This window comes from Topomyia yanbarensis, chromosome 2, assembly GCF_030247195.1.
Source record: "Topomyia yanbarensis strain Yona2022 chromosome 2, ASM3024719v1, whole genome shotgun sequence".
Lineage (NCBI taxonomy): Eukaryota > Metazoa > Arthropoda > Insecta > Diptera > Culicidae > Topomyia > Topomyia yanbarensis.
In genome coordinates this window covers 90606473-90626336 of record NC_080671.1, presented here as the reverse complement: position 1 = coordinate 90626336, position 19864 = coordinate 90606473, and the positions used below count along the sequence as shown (strand labels likewise).

Genomic DNA, 19864 nt, shown 5'->3' with positions numbered 1-19864 from the left:
TTACCGTTGTTGCCGGAACGCTCAGAAACATCCCCAGTAGCTTCATATCTGTTCCGTACATTTATAACTGGTGCTAACATTGAATGTTTATGACTAAAAGGCTGGGTTCACGTTAGTCAGTCAAAACGATCCCAAGGCTCCTATAAGAATATCATACGGCGTGGGACGAAGCAGGTAAACGAATTTAATTTTCGTCGTTAACGTGAAGTTCATTATATGAATCGTCGTAGAAGGGCTCGTTAAAGCTGGCAAGGTTCTGATATTTACTATTCAGTCATTTTAAGTAATTTATGATTTTAGTCATATCCTCATGAAAGAGGACATTGGGGATAGATGAACTACAGGGATATAAATAAATTAAATAAAAACACGGGGATGTGTTTTTATTTAATCTGTTTTATTTGAGAAGGCACGGCATCATTACAACTTGAAGGTGCTAGCTTTGGCATTTTACATTTTAAATTTCTTTTTCTTTTAAAAACTAAATTTAAAGCCAACGAGCAATTTTTAGACCATCTTAAGATGAGAAGATAGAAGAACATCAAGCTTGCAGTTTGTGGCAAGTCGTCAACGGCAATGACAGCCTTGAACCGCCAAGTTAGCACGCAGCCGAGCGTCGGGTGGTCCTCGTCGTACCCGTAGGTAATCTTCCAGGTGGGTCGGAACTTCGGGTTATTTTCGGCTCCAATTTTGGTTTATGCAAGCAGGTTGGTGAGTGAAGGCGATGACGTAGTAGCGCTCTAATGTGAGTTGGCGCCACAAAAGTAATACAGGGGACTTCTGAGAATGAGTGGGGCTAAATTCTTATATAGATAGATTTTAGGAAAAGATAGATGCCGGGCATATAAGGGAAATCGCGGCTTGCCATAACATCTCGAACTGGGACGTTGGGTGGTATTCCTCAGGTTGTAGGGTCTCCGTTAGATAAGACCTTGCGGAACGATACTCGGTACACGCCCAGACAATGTGTTCGATGTCGTGATAGTCGTCGCCACAAGAGCAGGCACCACAATCCACGAACCCAATACGCCAAAGATGTGCATCCAGTGTGTAATGGTTTGCCATGAGTCGAGAATGAAGTCACGACCCGCAACCATCCCCTTGAACCAAGGTTTCGTTGATACCTTCGGGACTGTCGCATGTAGCCACTTTCCTAGTTCACCATTGTTCCACGAAGTTTGCCAACTTTCGGGGGTTCTCTGATGAGTAATACTGAAAAATTCACTGGAGCAAATTGGTCTTTCATAAATGTTGAGCATTGTCCTTAGCTAAGGAATCCGCCTTCTCATTGCCCGCAATGAAGCAATGAGAAGGGACCCAAACCAAGGTTATCTGGAAAGATCTGTCAGTTTAAGTACTCAGTAGCTCCCGTTTTCCTTAAAAAAATCGAGGATTGCTTTCTATGTCTCATCGACCGAATAGTGTCAATGGAACTGAGGCTATCCGAAACGATGAAGTAATGGTCTGCGGGAATGTGTCAATGACTCCAAGGGTATACTGAATAGCAGCTAGTTCTGCGGTGAAAACTGAAGCAGGATCACTGAGTTTGTAGGATGCGGTGATTTTTTGATTGAATCTTCCGAAGCCAGTGGATCTTTCGAGGTTCGAACTGTCAGTATAAAGCATCTTAGGTCAGTGAACCTTTCGGAATTTATTATAGAAAATATTAAGGACAACTTACGGGCGTTCCAGTATTCCACGAATCTCATCCTTCATGGATGTGTCGAAGAAAACAGCAGATTCAGAAGTATTCAAGAAATGCGCACGGTTGGGATTAAAAGAAGAAGAGTGATATTTATCTTTGTGATTGACGGAAAAAATGTATAGAAGAGGGCGTAGGCATGACCCCTGGAGTAAATTTATGTAACTGGATCTCAACGTTGACGAATTGCCATACGAGACGTACATGTGCTTCTCCGACCACAAATTCAGCAACAAATTGTTCAAAGTTGTTGGAGGACCATGCAGGTGTAACTTTTCAGAATGAGTGTTGATAGAAACAGCTCCCTTAATATCCAAAACACTGATGCCATGTATTCTTTACGAGCATAGGCCATTTGAATTTTTGTTGTCAACAACGCGAGGCAGTCGCTCGTCCCTTTGCCTTTGCGAAACTCAAATTGTGTATGTGACAGTAAGCCTTTTGCTACGACCAAATTGTCGAGGCGGAATAGGAACATTTTCTCGGACAACTTCCGGATTTAGGACAGCACTTCAATCGGTCGATACGAGCTGTGGTCGGAGGTTGGTTTTCCAGATTTTTGGATAGCGATGACCTTCATTTGCCTCCAGTCATGAGGGATAATGTTACAGTCAAGTAACTTATTAAATAAATTCAACAAGCGTGTCTTGGCAGAGTTTAGCAGATTCTTCAACAAGTTAAATTTGAATATGTCGCGGTAGGGAGGGAGGGAGACGCGGAGCGATAGGTCATCTGTGCCGGGCGGAATTCGGACAAATCTTCTTGGCGAAATCGAATATCCAACGGTTTGAATACGTCACGCTCTTGTTAGTACTGTTACGGTTTCGCATACGTCAGGCTGGGCCTCAAAGAGTGCTCATCGATGTATCTCTCGTTAGTCCATCAACGAAACGGCGCCAATAACTATGTTTCTTGACTTTCAAACTCTTCATTCGTGCTTCTGACGTAGCTAGCAGGTAATCCGTCGTCCCGGAAGGTCTTGTATGGTCACAGATTGGGAGAACGTTTCTGAATTTAAGCGCCGGGTACTAGCTTAATCTGAACTTGATTTGAGGTTTCGAGAATCAAGCCAGACAAAAAACCAGTACTCCTTTTCCAGAGGAAGCTCTTGCGAAGATTCGTTCGCGGCAGCACAGCTGTTCCAATCGATGTTTCGTGTGAGGTCATACGAAATATCGATTGATTCTAATGGCCTTGAGCCGTTGTTGATTGAGACTGCGATTGGCAGATGGTAGTCAACTGCTTCAAATATGTTCTTACTGTGGGCAGAAAAACTAACAATCGACTTTCAATAGGATCAGTAATATTGAAAGTTTGTATTATGCAGATCACTATGTCCGAGAGTTTGATAATTCCAGTGCTGCGATTATTCTCGAACTGAAACAAAGGAACGTTTGGAGTTTTTGATGTTCCGGGAAGTGCTGGGAACTCATTCTCTGGGCTTAATCCCTTGAGACCAAGAGCAACTTTCTTCGGATTGGTTGCAGCACTTTCGGAGCCCCGTCAAGGGACATCCTCTGGACTTTACAAGCAAGTTCAGGAGAGGAATTGTTCCTCATTTTCCTATAACTTCTAGGCACCCTAGTAGGTGTTCCCTCTTGTAGGTCGTTATTCTCGTCTTTGTTAGGAGGCAAGAGAACATAGAGGTTTGTTGAGGATGGTGGCGTAGCTTTCTTCAGAATATCTGCGAAAGAACGTTTGGAACGTCACGCAAGGAAACGTTTCAGTTTATCCCCGCGTAGTTTGTTAAAGGGACATGTCGAGACATCATACAGACTCTATGCACAGTAAGGACACTTTTCAGTCATTTTACTGCAAGAATCATCTAGCTGATTCTCGCCCCATTTGCAATCTCCCGTCACTACTATTGAGTGCAAACGCTTGCACTCACGTATTTTTACCCGCTGAGATAAGCTGTCTCTAAAACAGCCAATCCCGTACTGCAGCAGATCCTTACATGTCAAACTCTCAAAGTTGACGACGCCTTCCGTCTCCACCCTTGCCGCAGGAATATATACATTATAATCCCTCGTAAAGTGCTCATAGCAAGCAATATCGTTTGCCTGTCACAGCCGAGAACCGTTCAGGACTTTAGCAATATGAAGAAGATTCAGCGATTTAGTCTTGGGCCGAAAAATGGACCAGTTGAGAGTTCTGGGTAGTATTTGGAGCCTTAGGAGTTGAACCCGATTCAATCTCTATTTGACCATCCGGACAGGAAATCATCGAAAATGTCAACGCACGGGGTCAGCGACCTCGCAGACGGGAGAAAACAGTAAATGTGTTAAGAAAAATAAAAACAACATCTTCAAACTGGATTCAAATCACGAACCGTTCCAGCTTACACAGCTGGCTATTGAATCCTCACGCACGAACAAAAGAATGGGGAATGTGGTTTTAAGAAGAAGACACTAATCAACACCGAGACAACGCGTCGAATCGCTCACCGCACAGAGATAAAAACACATCCGAGCTGTATAAGAGTTACGGTACAAATGTGTGTGTGTGTTGTTTACTCTATCGGTAACATAACCTCATGTGCATTTTCGATAGTGTCAAACGTCAGTGGTTGCTTCTAAAAATAATCAAAATTTGCTGTCGTTATAATATAGTTAAACCATTTCACATACATATCAAAATGCTATTCTTTCTAATATCACGTTACTTCATCGCAAAAGGTCTAACAAATATTACAATTAATTGAAAAAGTGGTCCATCTGTACTTTTTCTCTTCTAAAGAATAAATGAAAAACGATACCCATAACCAATTCGAAAATGATGAAACTTTTCTCATTTTTAATTCCTCGATTATTAAGTTTCATTTCTCCACTTCATCTCTACATTCTCTGTCATGTAGTATTTTCTCTTCATTGTTAATTTTTCTGTCTCTTATTCCACTTGTATTTTTTTATTTTAGCTTGTGACTCGTGATTCTTGGTTTTTACCTTAGACTTTTGACTTTGGACCCTTGGTTCTTTACTCTTAACTCTTCACTCTTGATTATAGGGTTCTTTGCGGCGCGGATGTGGGTGGTAAATGGATTGCCCGCACCGCAACCGCAAAAAAAAATAGTAAAACCGCACTGCTTACCGCAACCGCAATGCTTCTACAGCACCGCACCGCACCGCGCGGTGATATATTTAAAAATTGTGTTGGAAAATTATTCATATATTTTGTATAACCATATATATATAATAAAATGGTACTCGCATTGAAATGAAATTCAACTTGGACGGATTCCCCAGAATGTAACGTTTATAAAAAATCAACTTTTACAATTAATAATAATAAAATGCCACACATTTTAAGACAAATACTCTCGAACCAAGGTAAAATATTACCATTCCTCTAACCATTAGCATAGCCCTAAACTTCTACGAAATGTAACTGTATTTCATCATTATACATACAAACACCTTCTTCCGCAGCAATTAAAATTAAAACTTTTATTTAATCTATCCTTCAGGTAATTGAAAAAAATGGAATAAGAAAAAAATGTAAAATCATCTTACATTCTTAAAGGATTAAAGTTAAAGTCTATAAACTAGCTTGTGTATCTCAATAAGTTATATAAAAACATAACACAACAGTACAGTGATATAAAAACATAACAGAACGACGCCATATTTGACGGAAAAAATCGTTTTACACCTAACATGTAATCAGGAATCCATCCAATCTTAACCGGTACAGAGGTATTGAACAACTGGAAATATGTATGATTTTCAGACTACATCAGAAATTTAATTGAATAAAAGGGGATTTTAAGAACAAAATATCCCAAAACCCCAACTTCCGTATTTTTCAAGTAATGGATGTATTCTCATATTTAAATACTAAGATTCTTCCCTTTGAAAAATTTTCGCATTTAAAGTAATTTCACCAGTAATTTTTCCATCGCGTTATTGGCAAAACCTTCAATCGAAGGGGACTGGGGTCAAAAATTGTCAATACATTGTGAAATTTGACATTTGTTACTCCTGACTATTGAATCCAGTAGAATTGCATGTTGTACGATATTCATCGTCATGTAAAATTAAAATCAAGCGTAAAACTATATCATTACAATGCTCGTTTTTGTCAAGATCAGGAGAATTAAATTTATATGATTTTTCTAGATGTGTAGATTTTTTAGACTAGTATACTTTTAACATAGAGATATAACGTAAAACATTTTTAAGAAAGCTGTGCAATCATTCAAATACATATATATTACAAATCACCACTCAATTTCGCATAAGTGAATTGCTATTGTATCCAAGTTCGCACGAAATATCCATATATGGATTGCTGGCCGTTCGTACCGTACTTGTAATCAGATAACGACGGTTCGACCTAGTTGGGTACGAGCCAGTTTGCCAACTCATACGTAATACCGCCAGAGTAGAGAGGTATATCTAACACCTGTTCCCTGCCAGATCGTTCACTGTTGAGCAGTTTTCTATATAAAGTATATGCAGGGATAAGCTGCTTAAGTGTTCCATTAATTCAGTGCCTCTCAAATTGATATCAGAGCTGATATGTGGTGGGCATTTGCATCACTGCCGATTATGAATGGAAATAAGTTTCTGCCACAGTTTGGTACAGCCCTTTGAAAGTTATCAGAAGGTGATATTGACTGTAGCAATACAAATATCGCGAGTTGTGATGTCGGATATAAGACATACCTCAATATTATCAATTCGCAAGTATACATGCACGAGGCATTTGTCATGTCAATTTTGTTGAAAGCTACGGAAATACGGTTTATTCGGACATACAAAACAATGGAACAATACTTGCACACCCATCGATACCCTGTCTGTCGTGGAAGTCGAGACATGTCGACCCATCCCTAGATAGATTTATAATAGTTGTTCATGCTGAAGATTAATTTGTGCTACTCTAAGAGAGGATTGGAGAGCAATTTCAAAAGCAGTTGTATTTAGTGTATAGAAAGACAAAAGAAACATTCTTGGGTCGATTCCCCATAGATCGATTCTCTAAGGCCACGTTTGCGCGTTGTGTGTAGACAAGTTGGCTACGATATACTGAACAAATTAAATCGAAACATTAGCCTCAATATGCGAACCTAAGGATGCAACCAGTTGCATCATTTTAGGCGCTTTTCCTAATCTGTTGTTTAAACGCAACGCATTTTTATTTCCATGGACATAAATTGTCAATCATTAAGCGCAGCCAAAGTAGCAGGAGATAGTCACAACCAGTGGTGCAAATTTTCATTTTCAAATGCCAACTTTCAGTTCAATCAAACCCAACCATGATTCAAATTCAAAGCCTCCCTTAATCATTCACTTTCAAGTTGGCGGGATTTTCATGACTGACCCGTACGTCTTCATTTCAAATTGATGCTTTTTCATTCACCAACCAAAACTGTCATCTGCTCTGTAGAGGCCAGTTTAGGTTAAATGTCGACATGTTTTGCGTTTTCAAGCTTACATGGACAGTAAGAACTATGTTCAGAGTAGTTTTGCTTGAAATACCTAGTCAATACCCCAGTAAAGAGACATTCACAGGGTCAATGAAATTGAAAATGAATGGAAAATGATTGAGCAGGTCGACTGTTTGAATGAATAATGGAAACGAACAAGTGCGAATTGAACATAGTAGGGCATGATTTGAGATTTTTTCTCCCTTCAAGTTCAAAACAAACTGTTGAAAATTTGCAGCTCTGGTCACAACATTAATTTCCACGTTTGAAAATAGTCCAAGAGAAGAATATTTTAGCTTTAACTGTTATGTTAGTTACAAGTTACATTTTATGAAAATTGATTGAAGAATAATAGAGAATAATATGCATGAAAAAATGATAAAATTTAATATGAATGCCAAAAACCCTATAACCCCAACTTCTCGTATTCGGACTAAGGTCAAAAGGGTTCCGATCGGTTTCTGAGATTTTTTCACATTAGAAAAACTACAAAATGTGTATGATTTGCATCACGGTGCAGAAAAATCATTAAAAATATGGGATTTAGGGTCCAAAATGACCCAGTACCCCACTTTCCGGTATTTTCCTAGAAACAGAAATATCTCCATTCAAATACTAAGATTATTTTCTTCCAAAAGAGGTTTAAATTGTATTTTTCTGATTGCTACTTCAAAAGTTATAGCATTTAATGTATTTTTCCTCCATATTTTCCTATAGCACGAATTTCAAAAAAATTTCAAGCGAAGTCGGCGGGGGTCTAAAATTGTCCAAATGATGTGAAATTTGACATCTGAGCTTACTTTGACATTTGTCACAATATGAGAGGGGGGGGCTTCGAGAATTCAAAAAAAAATTTTTTTGCAATGCTCTAGTGTTCTACAAAAAAACACCTTTAACAGGCCAACATGGGTACCCAGGTACCCACAAATTGAAATGCTCGTAACTATGGCTTCCTTTATCCGATTTGGACACTTTTAGATTTTTGGATTCAGGAACTCGTCCACTTTTTGATTTGTAAAATTGAACCGGATGAATGGATCAGGTGCTTAGAAATCCGAATTTTTCGGGGTAATGTTCCAGTACTAGGGTATGATTTGTAAATTTTAATGATGTCCTAACAATATGAGTATCAAAACTCTTCAAATTGCCTCGGAAGTCTGTTATTTATTATTACGGGACCCTATGGCAATTTAGAAAATTGAATTGGAATGGAATGGCCACTCACGGCCCCACGGGAACCTGATCCGGAATGTCCGTTCCGGGGTCAAATCACCAAATGGTTCCAAAACCGCGAGATTCTGATGCAATTCCAAGAATTTTGATACCCATATTGCTAGTATTCCATTTAAGTTCACAAATAGTATCCCAGCACTGGAACCTGCTTCCGGAAATCCGGATTCCCGGGAACTGAATGAAGTAACCCTAATCATTTTTAATAAGTCCAAAAGCGGATGAGTTCCTGAATCCAAAACACCCAAAAGCATCAAAATCGGTTGGAAATTACGTTAGTTATTGGTATTTCAGTTTTGTGGGTAACCGGGTACCCACGTCGGCCTGTTACGTAGTAAAAAAATTCGGGAGCCCCTCCTAACTCCCCCCCTTATTATATCAACAATACTATTAACCCAAATGCTTGACTTAGTGAAGTTCTAAGATGTCACAAAGTTTCAATTTCCAGCTATGGATAAAACATAGGAATTTCATTAATTGAAACCTAAAAAGGTACCCGGGTTGAAGTCAAAGGCCGTCGCCACGCTGTTACAAATACGCTGGAGTTCGGTAACATCGCGCTGGCAACCATAGTTGGTTCTCCTGCACGGAACTCGCAGAAAAGAGTTATTGCGTAGAGCTTGAACGCGGGCTTGAAGATCCAGACGTCCGAGGATTGTAGGGCAATCCACCACGGCAGACAGTAAGTTGAACAGGATTCGAGAGCAGTCCTTCCAGATGCCCAGAGTGTCGAGCTGTATTAACTGACAACGGTTTTCGTAGCTGCGTTACATTATCAGTGAATTCAATAATAAATTTTAATGTTGCATACTCTGAGGCATTTATCTCTCACGCCAAAAGACAAGATTTCGATTCCTTGCACTCGTCAGCGACCCAGAGCTTTTGTGCGTGGCTAACCGAGACATCATTCGGCACCAGCCAGTTTCTTTAGGCGTTCACATATGGTGTTTCGGGCTCACTTAGTAGTTGTGTCAAATGACGGTGGCGTAGAACAGTTTTTGGAAACGCACCTAGCATTTGGCGCAACCCTTAATTGATGACAAACCTATACCGCCTAAATAGCTATTCGAGCAGTTAGTTGTATGCAAGATGTGGTACGCAAGGTGTCCACATAATCGCCTAATATATTTCATGGCTGTCCTGATCCAACCACCGCAGAGTTTCGATCATAAAATACACTTGAGTCCTAACGCAATAAAGTTTAATTCGATTTCGTGAAAGTTGTTTGAATTTGTACTGAAGATTACCCTCCATCCTCCAGTGATCGCGTTATGTGAATTTATATTAACCACGTTACGTTACGTTAATTTACATCCGATAATAATTAAATTGATCCACAAGTCTGAGAGTCTGTTCCGGAATTTCCCGCCCGCCGTTCTATGTGCCAGTAGAACCACCCGCCTTCCCGAACCTCATCCAACATATTTTGGTGCCGTGACCAGGATTTGGCGCTTGCGACCAAGCTATCGAGCGTTCTTGAGGTTCTTTAAAGGACAAATCGCCTTCTTCCAAGTATTCATCAATTGTTCTTGGCCGTTGGGCGCCATCGAAACCGTCTCAAAGCCGTGCCAGTTCGCCATTGCAATTTTGAACAATTGAACCAAGCCAAGCTGCCTTGAAGTCTGGATTTCTCCGCTAGCAGTTTTTGATATTATACAAGGCCTCATACATACAGGATATATACGAGCATTTGGAACAAAATAAATACAAGGCACAAACTTGCTTTGGTCAGGTGAGAGTCTTTCCAATCCATTAAATTTATTTTGTCAGTGCTACCTGGTTATCTGTTTGCCAGGTCTGCCCTACCGCACCCGCTGCCGTCTACCGCCTCACTTCTACCGAGTCCACCAGTGTCGTATGCGAGCTAATACAAGGACCGCGCTGTATTAGAATTATAACAATCCAAGGCATATATCCGCCTTGGTCAGGTGAGAACCTTTCCAAGTACTTATTCTCTTCCCGCCAGTGCTACCGGGTCTTTTATTTTATCAGATATTACCGACATACCGTGAATTTTCGATCAGCGTTTGCTACGATGGAAGGCTTTAGGACCAAGCAGCAATTGACAACGAGGAGAACTACGTTGCTCGCTTCGTTGAGCCGCGCCGAGCAGTTCATGGAACGATACAATGAGGAACGGGACAAACTCGAGGCATCCATACGCTTGGAAAATTTGAACATGCTTTGGCAAGCACTGGAGGAAGTACAGACGGAATTAGAGGATGGCGAGGAAACGAATGAAGGTCTGGTGAGAAATTTAAACTTCCGTGCACATTTTGAGCCTATGCTCTTCAAAATAAAAGCTTTCCTTTGCTCTAAAATCCCTCCTCCTATCAGTTCACACAACGATCTCCCTCACACACAGGGTCCACCTCCGCTCTTCACGGTCTAAAACTGCCTACAATCTCATTACCGGAGTTCTCTGGCGATTATAAAGACTGGCTAGCTTTCCACGACACATTTTCCGCGCTCATACACTCGAATCCTGACGTGGCAGATATCCAAAAATTTCATTATCTACGCGCAGCTTTAAAAGGGGAAGCAGCGCAGATTGTTGAATCCATCGGAATTAGTGCCGCCAACTACAAACTGGCATGGGACTCTTTAACCAACCGATACTCCAACGAATATTTACTTAAAAAACGCCATCTTCAAGCGCTGTTTGATACTACAGAAATGGCAAGGGAGACTGCCTCAACATTGCATGCGATTGTTGATGAATTTGAGCGACATGTGAAGATTTTGGGACAATTGGACGAGCCAGTTGATTCATGGAGCACTATTCTGGAGCATCTTCTTTGCACACGTTTACACGCTGACACGTTAGCAGCTTGGGAGGATCACGCATCAACTTTAGACAAGCCCACCTACAAGTGTTTAATTGGCTTCCTTCAGCGTCGCATGCGGGTACTGGAATCGATTTCGGTCAATCAACACCATGCAATTCCATCCGCATCCTCAGCATGCATTGGTGATTCGGAAAAGACCATTCATGCAAATGCTTTGTCTCATGTAGCGACTGAGAATGTTCCGTTTAAATGCTATGTCTGCGACCAACACCACCCCTTAATAAAGTGTTCAAAGTTCGAACGGCTCCCGATAGCCGAGAAAATGAGTCTAATGAATGCAAATCACTTGTGTCTGAATTGTTTCCGTGCCGATCACTATGCGAGAAACTGTACATCCAGGTACAGTTGCAGATTTTGTAGAAGACGTCACCACTCACTCATCCATTCAGCATTTGCCGATAACTTAAGCCGAGTTAATCAAAATACTGTCCCTTCATCCTCAGGAAGTTACCCAGTAACATCGACACAAACGCGCGATGGTCCCATTAATGAATCTTCGATGTTTTCCGCGACAACTGCCGTCAAATTAGCGAAACCTGGCCACCATTCACCGCTGCCTGATGCCGAGAAGAGTATTTTAATGCTGACGGTGGTTCTGGTTGTAGTCGATCGATATGGGAAGAAACATTTGGCTCGAGCTTTGCTGGACTGTGGTTCGCAGCCAAACATAATTTCCGAAAGAATGGTACAAATCCTTCGGTTAAAGCGAAAAAGGGCGAATGTGCTTATTCAGGGAATAGGTAACCAGCCACAACATGTAACTCAATCCGTTTCCACGCAAGTCCGGTCTCGCAAGGAAGATTTCGCTTTGGATGTGAACTTCTTGGTTTTGGAAAAGGTAACGTCAAACTTACCAGCCTGTGACGTGCTTATTGATGACTGGTGTATTCCAGAGAAATTATTTTTGGCTGATCCAAATTTCAACAAACGAGCCGGTATTGATATGATTATCGGAAACGAACACTTTTTCTCATGTTTTAAAACAGCTGCAAGAATTGAGCTATCCAATTCCCTGCCGACGTTAGTGGACAGCGTCTTCGGATGGTTAGTTTCAGGAACAGCGACTATAGTTCAACCCTCACATGAAGTTTTGCATCACTCCGTTACCGCTGTTTCACTTGCTACCCTCGAGGAAAGTTTAGAACGGTTTTGGGAAACAGAAGAGCTGCCAAACCAATCCAATTATTCCATAGATGAGCAAAACTGTGAGCAGTTATATGCAGCGAATGTTGCCAGAGATTCTGAGGGAAGATACGTGGTGCGATTTCCCCGCCACCCCAACTTCGAAGAAATGCTTGGGGAGTCTAAAGCGGCTGCACAGAGACGTTTTGAATCACTAGAGCGAAGGTTGTACCACGATGACCAGCTGCAAAAAGAATATAGTAAATTCCTTCATGAGTACATAGCCCTTGGACATATGCGCCTGGTTCCACCCCACGACAAATTTGTTTCCAACCAATGTTTCCTCCCACATCACCCGGTTGTCAAAGAGGCAAGCACGACAACCAAGCTTCGCGTTGTTTTTGACGGATCAGCCAAGACGTCATCAGGTCACTCTCTTAATGACGCACTGCTGGTAGGACCAGTAGTACAAGACGATTTACTTTCAATCATTCTAAGATTTCGTACATATCCTGTAGCATTGGTCGCGGACATCGAAAAAATGTACCGTCAAGTAAAACTAAATACCGATGATACACCCTTCCAACGTATATTATGGCGCTTCTGTCGGCAAGAACCAATACAAACTTACGAACTTCTAACAGTTACCTACGGCCTCGCTTCCTCATCGTTTCTTGCAACTAGAACCCTCCAACAGCTTGCCGAAGACGAAGGAAGGTCGTACCCCTTGGGAGGCCCAGCTCTGCGGAAAGGTTTTTACGTTGATGATTTCATCGCCGGAGCTCAATCAGTGGAAGAAGCAACACAACTACGATCTGAGTTGAATGAACTGTTATCCAAAGGCGGATTTTCTCTGCGAAAATGGACATCGAACAAGCTCCAGGTTCTACAGGGCCTTTCGGCGGATGAAATTGGAACTCACTCATCTTTGAAGTTCGACAAGGATGAAACTGTCAAAGCTCTCGGCATCTCATGGGAACCTCAAAGAGACATATTGAGATTCGATACTAACATCAGCCAGAAAGGAAAGTTGACAAAGCGAGCAATACTTTCCGAAATTTCACAACTTTTCGACCCTTTGGGTCTGATCGCTCCAGTTATAATACGCGGAAAAATTCTAATGCAACACCTGTGGTTGGAGTCCTGTGGATGGGATGATGAAGTTCCCGAGAACATAGCAACGAAATGGAAACGATACTCCGAGCAGCTACCATTGCTAACTGGTTTTAGAGTGAGCCGCTATGCCTTTCTGCCGAACGCCGAGATTCAACTACACACGTTTGCAGACGCCTCCGAAACAGCCTATGGAGCATGTACATACGCAAGATCCGTCGACACTCAGTGCAATATTTCAGTACAACTGTTGGCTTCAAAATCTCGTGTAGCACCGCTCAAGCGGGTTACTCTTCCTAGGCTGGAGTTGTGTGCTGCTGATCTTGCCGCAAAACTCCATTTCAGGATAATCCAAGCACTGCAGATCAACATCGCCTCATCGTTTTTTTGGTCCGACTCCATGGTTACATTACAATGGCTGAAATCTCCGCCAAACACCTGGAAAACCTACATAGCCAATCGAGTGTCGGCTATTCAGACTGCTACCCACGGAGCGCAATGGAAACATGTTGCTAGTAAGCAAAACCCAGCTGACCTAGTATCACGGGGTTTGGAGACAAGTGAACTTTTAAACAGCGCAGTTTGGAAACATGGTCCCGCCTGGTTATCCCTCATCCAAGAACAGTTTCCTTCATCGAGCATTCCCGATTACCCCAACGATGGAAAAGAAAGACGAAAGGTGGTAGTTGCTAGCGCCAAAATAGAACCACTGCACAATCCCTACTTTTCACGATTTTCATCGCACAATCGACTTGTTCGCGTTACAGCTTATTGTCTCCGGTTTGCCCAAAGATGTCTCATGAAAACCCGGACGCAGTTATCCAATGAACCCCTACGTATTTCGCTTACAGTCAAGGAGTTGACAAACGCCCAATCGATTCTCGTTCGAATTGCTCAGCATGATGTGTTCAAGCAGGAGATCAAAGATTTGAAAAGGGACAGAATAGTTTCCAAGCATTCCTCACTTCGACTTCTCAAGCCTTTTGTAGACCCGGAGGGAACGATAAGAGTGGGAGGGAGGTTAAGATTGTCTGAGCAGCCCTACATTCATAAACACCCAGCCCTTCTACCAAGTTTCCATCCCTATACCCGCCTCCTCGCTAAACACTATCACCTGAAACTTATGCACGGTGGCGGTCGGCTTACTCTTGCTGCCATGAGGGAGAAATATTGGCCAATAAATGGAAGACGCCTAATGAGAAGCGTTATTCGAGGATGCTACCAATGCGCCCGAGTGAGTCCTGTTCCTGCGAGTCAATATATGGGGCAACTACCTCTAGCTCGAATTACTCCAAGCCGCCCGTTCACTGCTAGTGGAGTGGACTATGCCGGCCCAATATATTTGAAACCTATCCACAAGAGAGCAAACGCAGCGAAGGCATACATTTGTATATTTGTTTGCTTTAGTACAAAGGCCGTTCACATTGAGTTGGTAAGCGACCTCTCGACGTTACGACGTTTCATCGCCCGGAGAGGTCGTCCAACTGACATCTTCTCTGACAACGGCAAGAACTTCGAGGGTGCCAAAAACGAGCTCGATCACCTATACCACTGGCTCGGAGGCAACGAAGGGGAAGCCATTCAGTCACACTGCGCCAACGAAGGCATCAATTGGCACTTAAATCCGCCAAAGGCTCCCAACTTTGGCGGTTTATGGGAAGCTGCAGTGAAGGTTGCTAAAAATCATATGTACCGCCAGTTGAGAAATTCCCGTTTGTCATTCGAGGACTTGAACACAGTCCTGACAGAAATCGAAGCCGCAATGAATTCTCGACCATTGGTGCCACTTTCCGAAGATCCGAACGATTTATCCTGCCTCACTCCGGCCCATTTTCTAATTGGGTCGACAATGCACTTCATACCAGAAACCAATATAATGGACGTTCAGATGAGCAGATTGAACCACTACCAATCCATGCAGCGTCTATTCCAGCAATTTTGGCATCATTGGTGCGGCGAGTATCTGCAAGAGATGCAAAAATGCACAAAATTAACCGGAGAAAACAATGAGCTACGTATTGGACGCCTCGTGGTAATCGTCGACGAATTTCAGCATCCAGTGAAATGGCCGCTCGCGAGAATTCTCTCCATCCATCCAGGACCGGATCAGCTTACGAGAGTCGTAACACTACGAACCGCTCGCGGCGTCCTAAAGCGGCCGATCACTAAAATTTGCTTGCTTCCTTGTGAATCCTACGACGAGTCTGCAGCAAATGGTTCAGCGCATCGTGACACCAGTGTGATGAGGCCGATAAATCACGATAATGAGCGGCCGGCTTCAGTCGCTTCACGTTTACATTGATTTAGTTTTAGTTTGGTTTAGGTCTTAGTATTAGTGTGATATGATGTATGATAGTTGAAAGTAAATATTTCAAGGTGGGGGGCGATGTTCGGGCTCACTTAGTAGTTGTGTCAAATGACGGTGGCGTAGAACAGTTTTTGGAAACGCACCTAGCATTTGGCGCAACCCTTAATTGATGACAAACCTATACCGCCTAAATAGCTATTCGAGCAGTTAGTTGTATGCAAGATGTGGTACGCAAGGTGTCACCATAATCGCCTAATATATTTCATGGCAGTCCTGATCCAACCACCGCAGAGTTTCGATCATAAAATACACTTGAGTCCTAACGCAATAAAGTTTAATTCGATTTCGTGAAAGTTATTTGAATTTGTACTGAAGATTACCCTCCATCCTCCAGTGATCGCGTTATGTGAATTTATATTAACCACGTTACGTTACGTTAATTTACATCCGATAATAATTAAATTGATCCACAAGTCTGAGAGTCTGTTCCGGAATTTCCCGCCCGCCGTTCTATGTGCCAGTAGAACCACCCGCCTTCCCGAACCTCATCCAACATATGGTGTGTGAACTTTTTGAATTTGGTGTTTAACTGGCGTCAATTTGGTGTTAATTTGGATATATCGTTTAACTGGCAGTAAGTTGGTGTCAGTTACTGACGAGTGGAACACGAAACAGTTCACGAGGCGGAAATGGACTGTATGCTATGCTTGTGTAATCGAAAAAAATATCATTTTAGAGACCAGTCATACATTACGTAACGCAAAAATTGCCCAAAATTGACCCTCCCCTCCCCCCGTGTTACGATTTGTTTCAAATTTCTTTATACCCCTTCTCCTCTAGTACGTAAAAATTTCTTTTAAAAAAATGTCCTTTGGTGAAAACATATTATGTAAAGTTCTTATTTAACCCCCTCCTCCATATGTCCTTCTCCCCCTCGTATAAGCACTACGTAAGTTATGAACGGTTTTTTATTTGAGAGAGCAGAAGTGCAAAGTATTTCCAATATTGATAACCTGACATCTTCCGAATTCCTTCACCAATCGCGTAAAGTTTCTCGGTAGGATATTTTGTCTTATTGAAAAAAGTCTGTCAACTACGTAGAAGGCAACGGAATGAAATACCAAGTTTATTGCCTGCGATACCAAGCCTACTTACACGTACAATATTGTTTCAACATTTTTATGTTCGGGATAAACAATGTTGATTAACTCTCAGTCTGTTACCAACCTTCCCCACACGCTTCGGTAGAGATATTTTGCCGGGTAGGGACCACAAATATTCCAGCTATGTTCGGCTCGCTGAGAGCAGTACCTGACCGAACTGCTCCCGAAAAGTTCACATTAATAATATTGTGAGTTACTCTGCCGAAAGTTTTTCGGGCGCAAAGAAAAACACATAAATTTTTCAAATTTGTTTTATCGTGCCTTCAGGCGTACTAAGTCATTAAAACTTGTCAGAAAGCACACGGATCAAATCGCGACAAAAATGAACAAGTTGAAATTAATAGGAAAATAGCCATATCCTAGCGAACCACATGAGCACGTGGCTAATTGAGCTCGGTCGAATGAGTTTCAAGCTAACTTGACGGTTTCAAACTCACTTACTTGTAATCTAGTGCACCTGTGCCACCAGCAGGCGTGACACACAAGTCACACCGCATGCACCTGAAGGTGTTCATTCAAAATGCATCGTTGCAAAACCATCAAGCGCCAATTTTCATCGTCCACTTGGTAAATGCCTTCGATAGTCTAGTGTGCTGCTTGCAATTCAAAAGAGATAAATGTCCTCATCAAGTATTTTCCTCGCACACCCTTAGGACTTTCTGTTCGTGGAAAAGCTATCTTTATGCGTGCCCTATTTAACGTTTATGCTTTATGTATTTCGTATATGTACACAAGCCTCTAGCAGTTCACGTTGTTTTGTGACTGAGTGAACCGAAGGGTCGGACGAGTGAAAATCTTTGATCGTACTCATACCACCATACAATTCGAAACACATGTTGGGCGATGTCAGCCTACGGAATGTAGGTACGAGCGCAGGGGACGGTTGATCCCAGAAGGGGCTTTATTATAATTTCAGGTCTCCATGTGGTGAAGTGTGACCCTTTTTGATGCGAATAGGTATGAGTTTCGATCCATCATCGTTGTAAATTTCTTCTGGCTCTACTTATGTAACTTGTAAGGTTGAGGTATGTTTTTATGTCTTCACTTTTCCAGCAACGTATATTTCTGCTTCAATTATTGATCGAAGGCATAAATGTTACCCCAGAACACCATTCGTCTGCCATGGTTTCACTTTCTTTTCCCGTCGTTTCACTGGACTCCTTTAAGTATAATATTCTGGTCGTAAAATTAAATCCAAATCGGTATCTGTTTTTCTTTTACCATCCAAAATCCGACGTTGCTAAGCGGTCCTATCGCTACTGGTTGATACGCAATAACATCCCTTTATTTCCCTCTTGGCTAGTAATCCAGTCGTATATCACGAAACGAAAAGGATTATGTCAAAATGGTTTTCGCCTTCTTGGGATCTGTATGATACGGGTCATTTTAGGAGAACCGGTATTTGATGGTAATAAATGGTCGGGTTAATGTTATCGGAAGCTTATAATTATAAGCGTTTGCTGTTTGGTCGTCTGGTATCTACGGAAAGCGAGTCTTTATAGCGGTGAAGCTTTAGGGATAAGTATTCAAACCGAACAATTTGTTGAAATATAACTAAATTGCCAGGTTCTTTGTTTTATTTAAATGGGAAAGACAGTATTTACGGTAACAATGCAATTTTTTTTAATTTTAATTATAGAGGCTTTAACCTTGGCCTCTTCTTTCGGATTAGAAAAATCGTTTAGGAAAAAATTCTAGCCCTACGTGCAGGGTTGGGAATCGAACCCAGGGCTGTGTACAAGGCATTCGATTTTCCAAATACGCTATGCCCGCCACTATTTTTAACATAGTTTTAAAAGCAGCAATTTGAAGAGTATGCATACTGAAGATTATTTAACAAGTAATAACACAACTAATACATACAATCCATTGACGTCATTCAGGTAAGAAAATGAGGAAGTAGCAAATGATGTGAAAAATCACGAAACCGTGAAAGAAAATGTTGAAATTTAAAAAAAAAACATGTTTTTCAGTAGCTGTATCTGGCTTTGTACTTGCGAATGACTTATTTGGTGTCCTCGTCATCGCTAGAGTGTGGAAATGAAGTTGTGCATTCCGGCTCACGTGATTGCTTAATTGTGCGACGATCACTTTTACGCTTCGGAGCAATTTTTTGACTTCCTTTTCCTTCCTTCTCTTTTTCGATCATGTTATTTGCGATTATCTACTTCAACAAGACAACTTTTATATTGTTAGCTGACGTGAAATATCTGATGCGCTTTCATTCATAACGAGAGCTTACCTTTCACACAGGCAGGTAATGTTTTCAACGGAACCTTGAATTGTTTAGAGGCTAATCGAATGCTGGCGCCATCTTGAACAGATGCGATTGTGTTCTTTATGTCCTCTTCACTTCGTTTCGGAGTTTATCGCATAAAATTACGCACAATTTTCTAGCAAAATAATTCTAATTTGCAATATGATAGGGATCTATAGTGTCCCAAAACTACTGACCTATCGTGCTCCCAAACGTATGTTTCATGTTGATGTATGTTTTTTTCATGTATGTTCAGCATTATTTTTTACATAAGAAAAAACTCACTTCATGTAACTAATATAGCTGATTCACAGTAACAGCCGAAATGACATTGTTAAGCAGTTACATTTAAGGGGGAAAGTGCTCAAACCGAAAGTTAACAAGGCAACAATCGATCTTATGTGTAATATTAAGATTTATTTGTGAACAAAACAAAAATATTGTCAGCCACGCAGAGCCACACATGCAAGCGTTTCAAGAGTAGACGTCCAACCATTTCCACGCCGTGGCGAACACGATAACTGTTGATAAAATTTTAATGACACATGAAATTCAATAAGATTTGTAAAGCTTACACTTGTAGTTACTCGATGAACACCCAAAATAATTGAAACAAGTTCAAGTTTCGGAAAAAGGCATCAAGAAAACCGAAAAATCTCATATTTTACTGTAAAATTCGCTCACTTTTC

The 19864-nt window shown here is 41.5% G+C and overlaps 2 protein-coding genes across 7 annotated transcripts in view; one reads left to right on the top strand and one right to left on the bottom strand.

Moving 5' to 3' along the window:
* The window catches only part of LOC131678806 (probable G-protein coupled receptor 158), a 309807-nt gene that overhangs the window by 155218 nt on the left and 134725 nt on the right, over window positions 1–19864 (bottom strand). The window lies entirely within an intron of this gene.
* On the top strand, window positions 11712–15749 carry LOC131679582 (uncharacterized). The gene has a single exon (XM_058960321.1). The coding sequence runs from the start codon at window positions 11712–11714 to the stop codon at window positions 15747–15749; it is 4038 nt and encodes a 1345-aa protein (XP_058816304.1).

What these genes read in the sequence shown, in the direction of transcription:
- LOC131679582 (XM_058960321.1), top strand. Translation starts at nt 11,712, where the DNA reads ATGTTTTCCGCGACAACTGCCGTCAAATTAGCGAAACCTGGCCACCAT.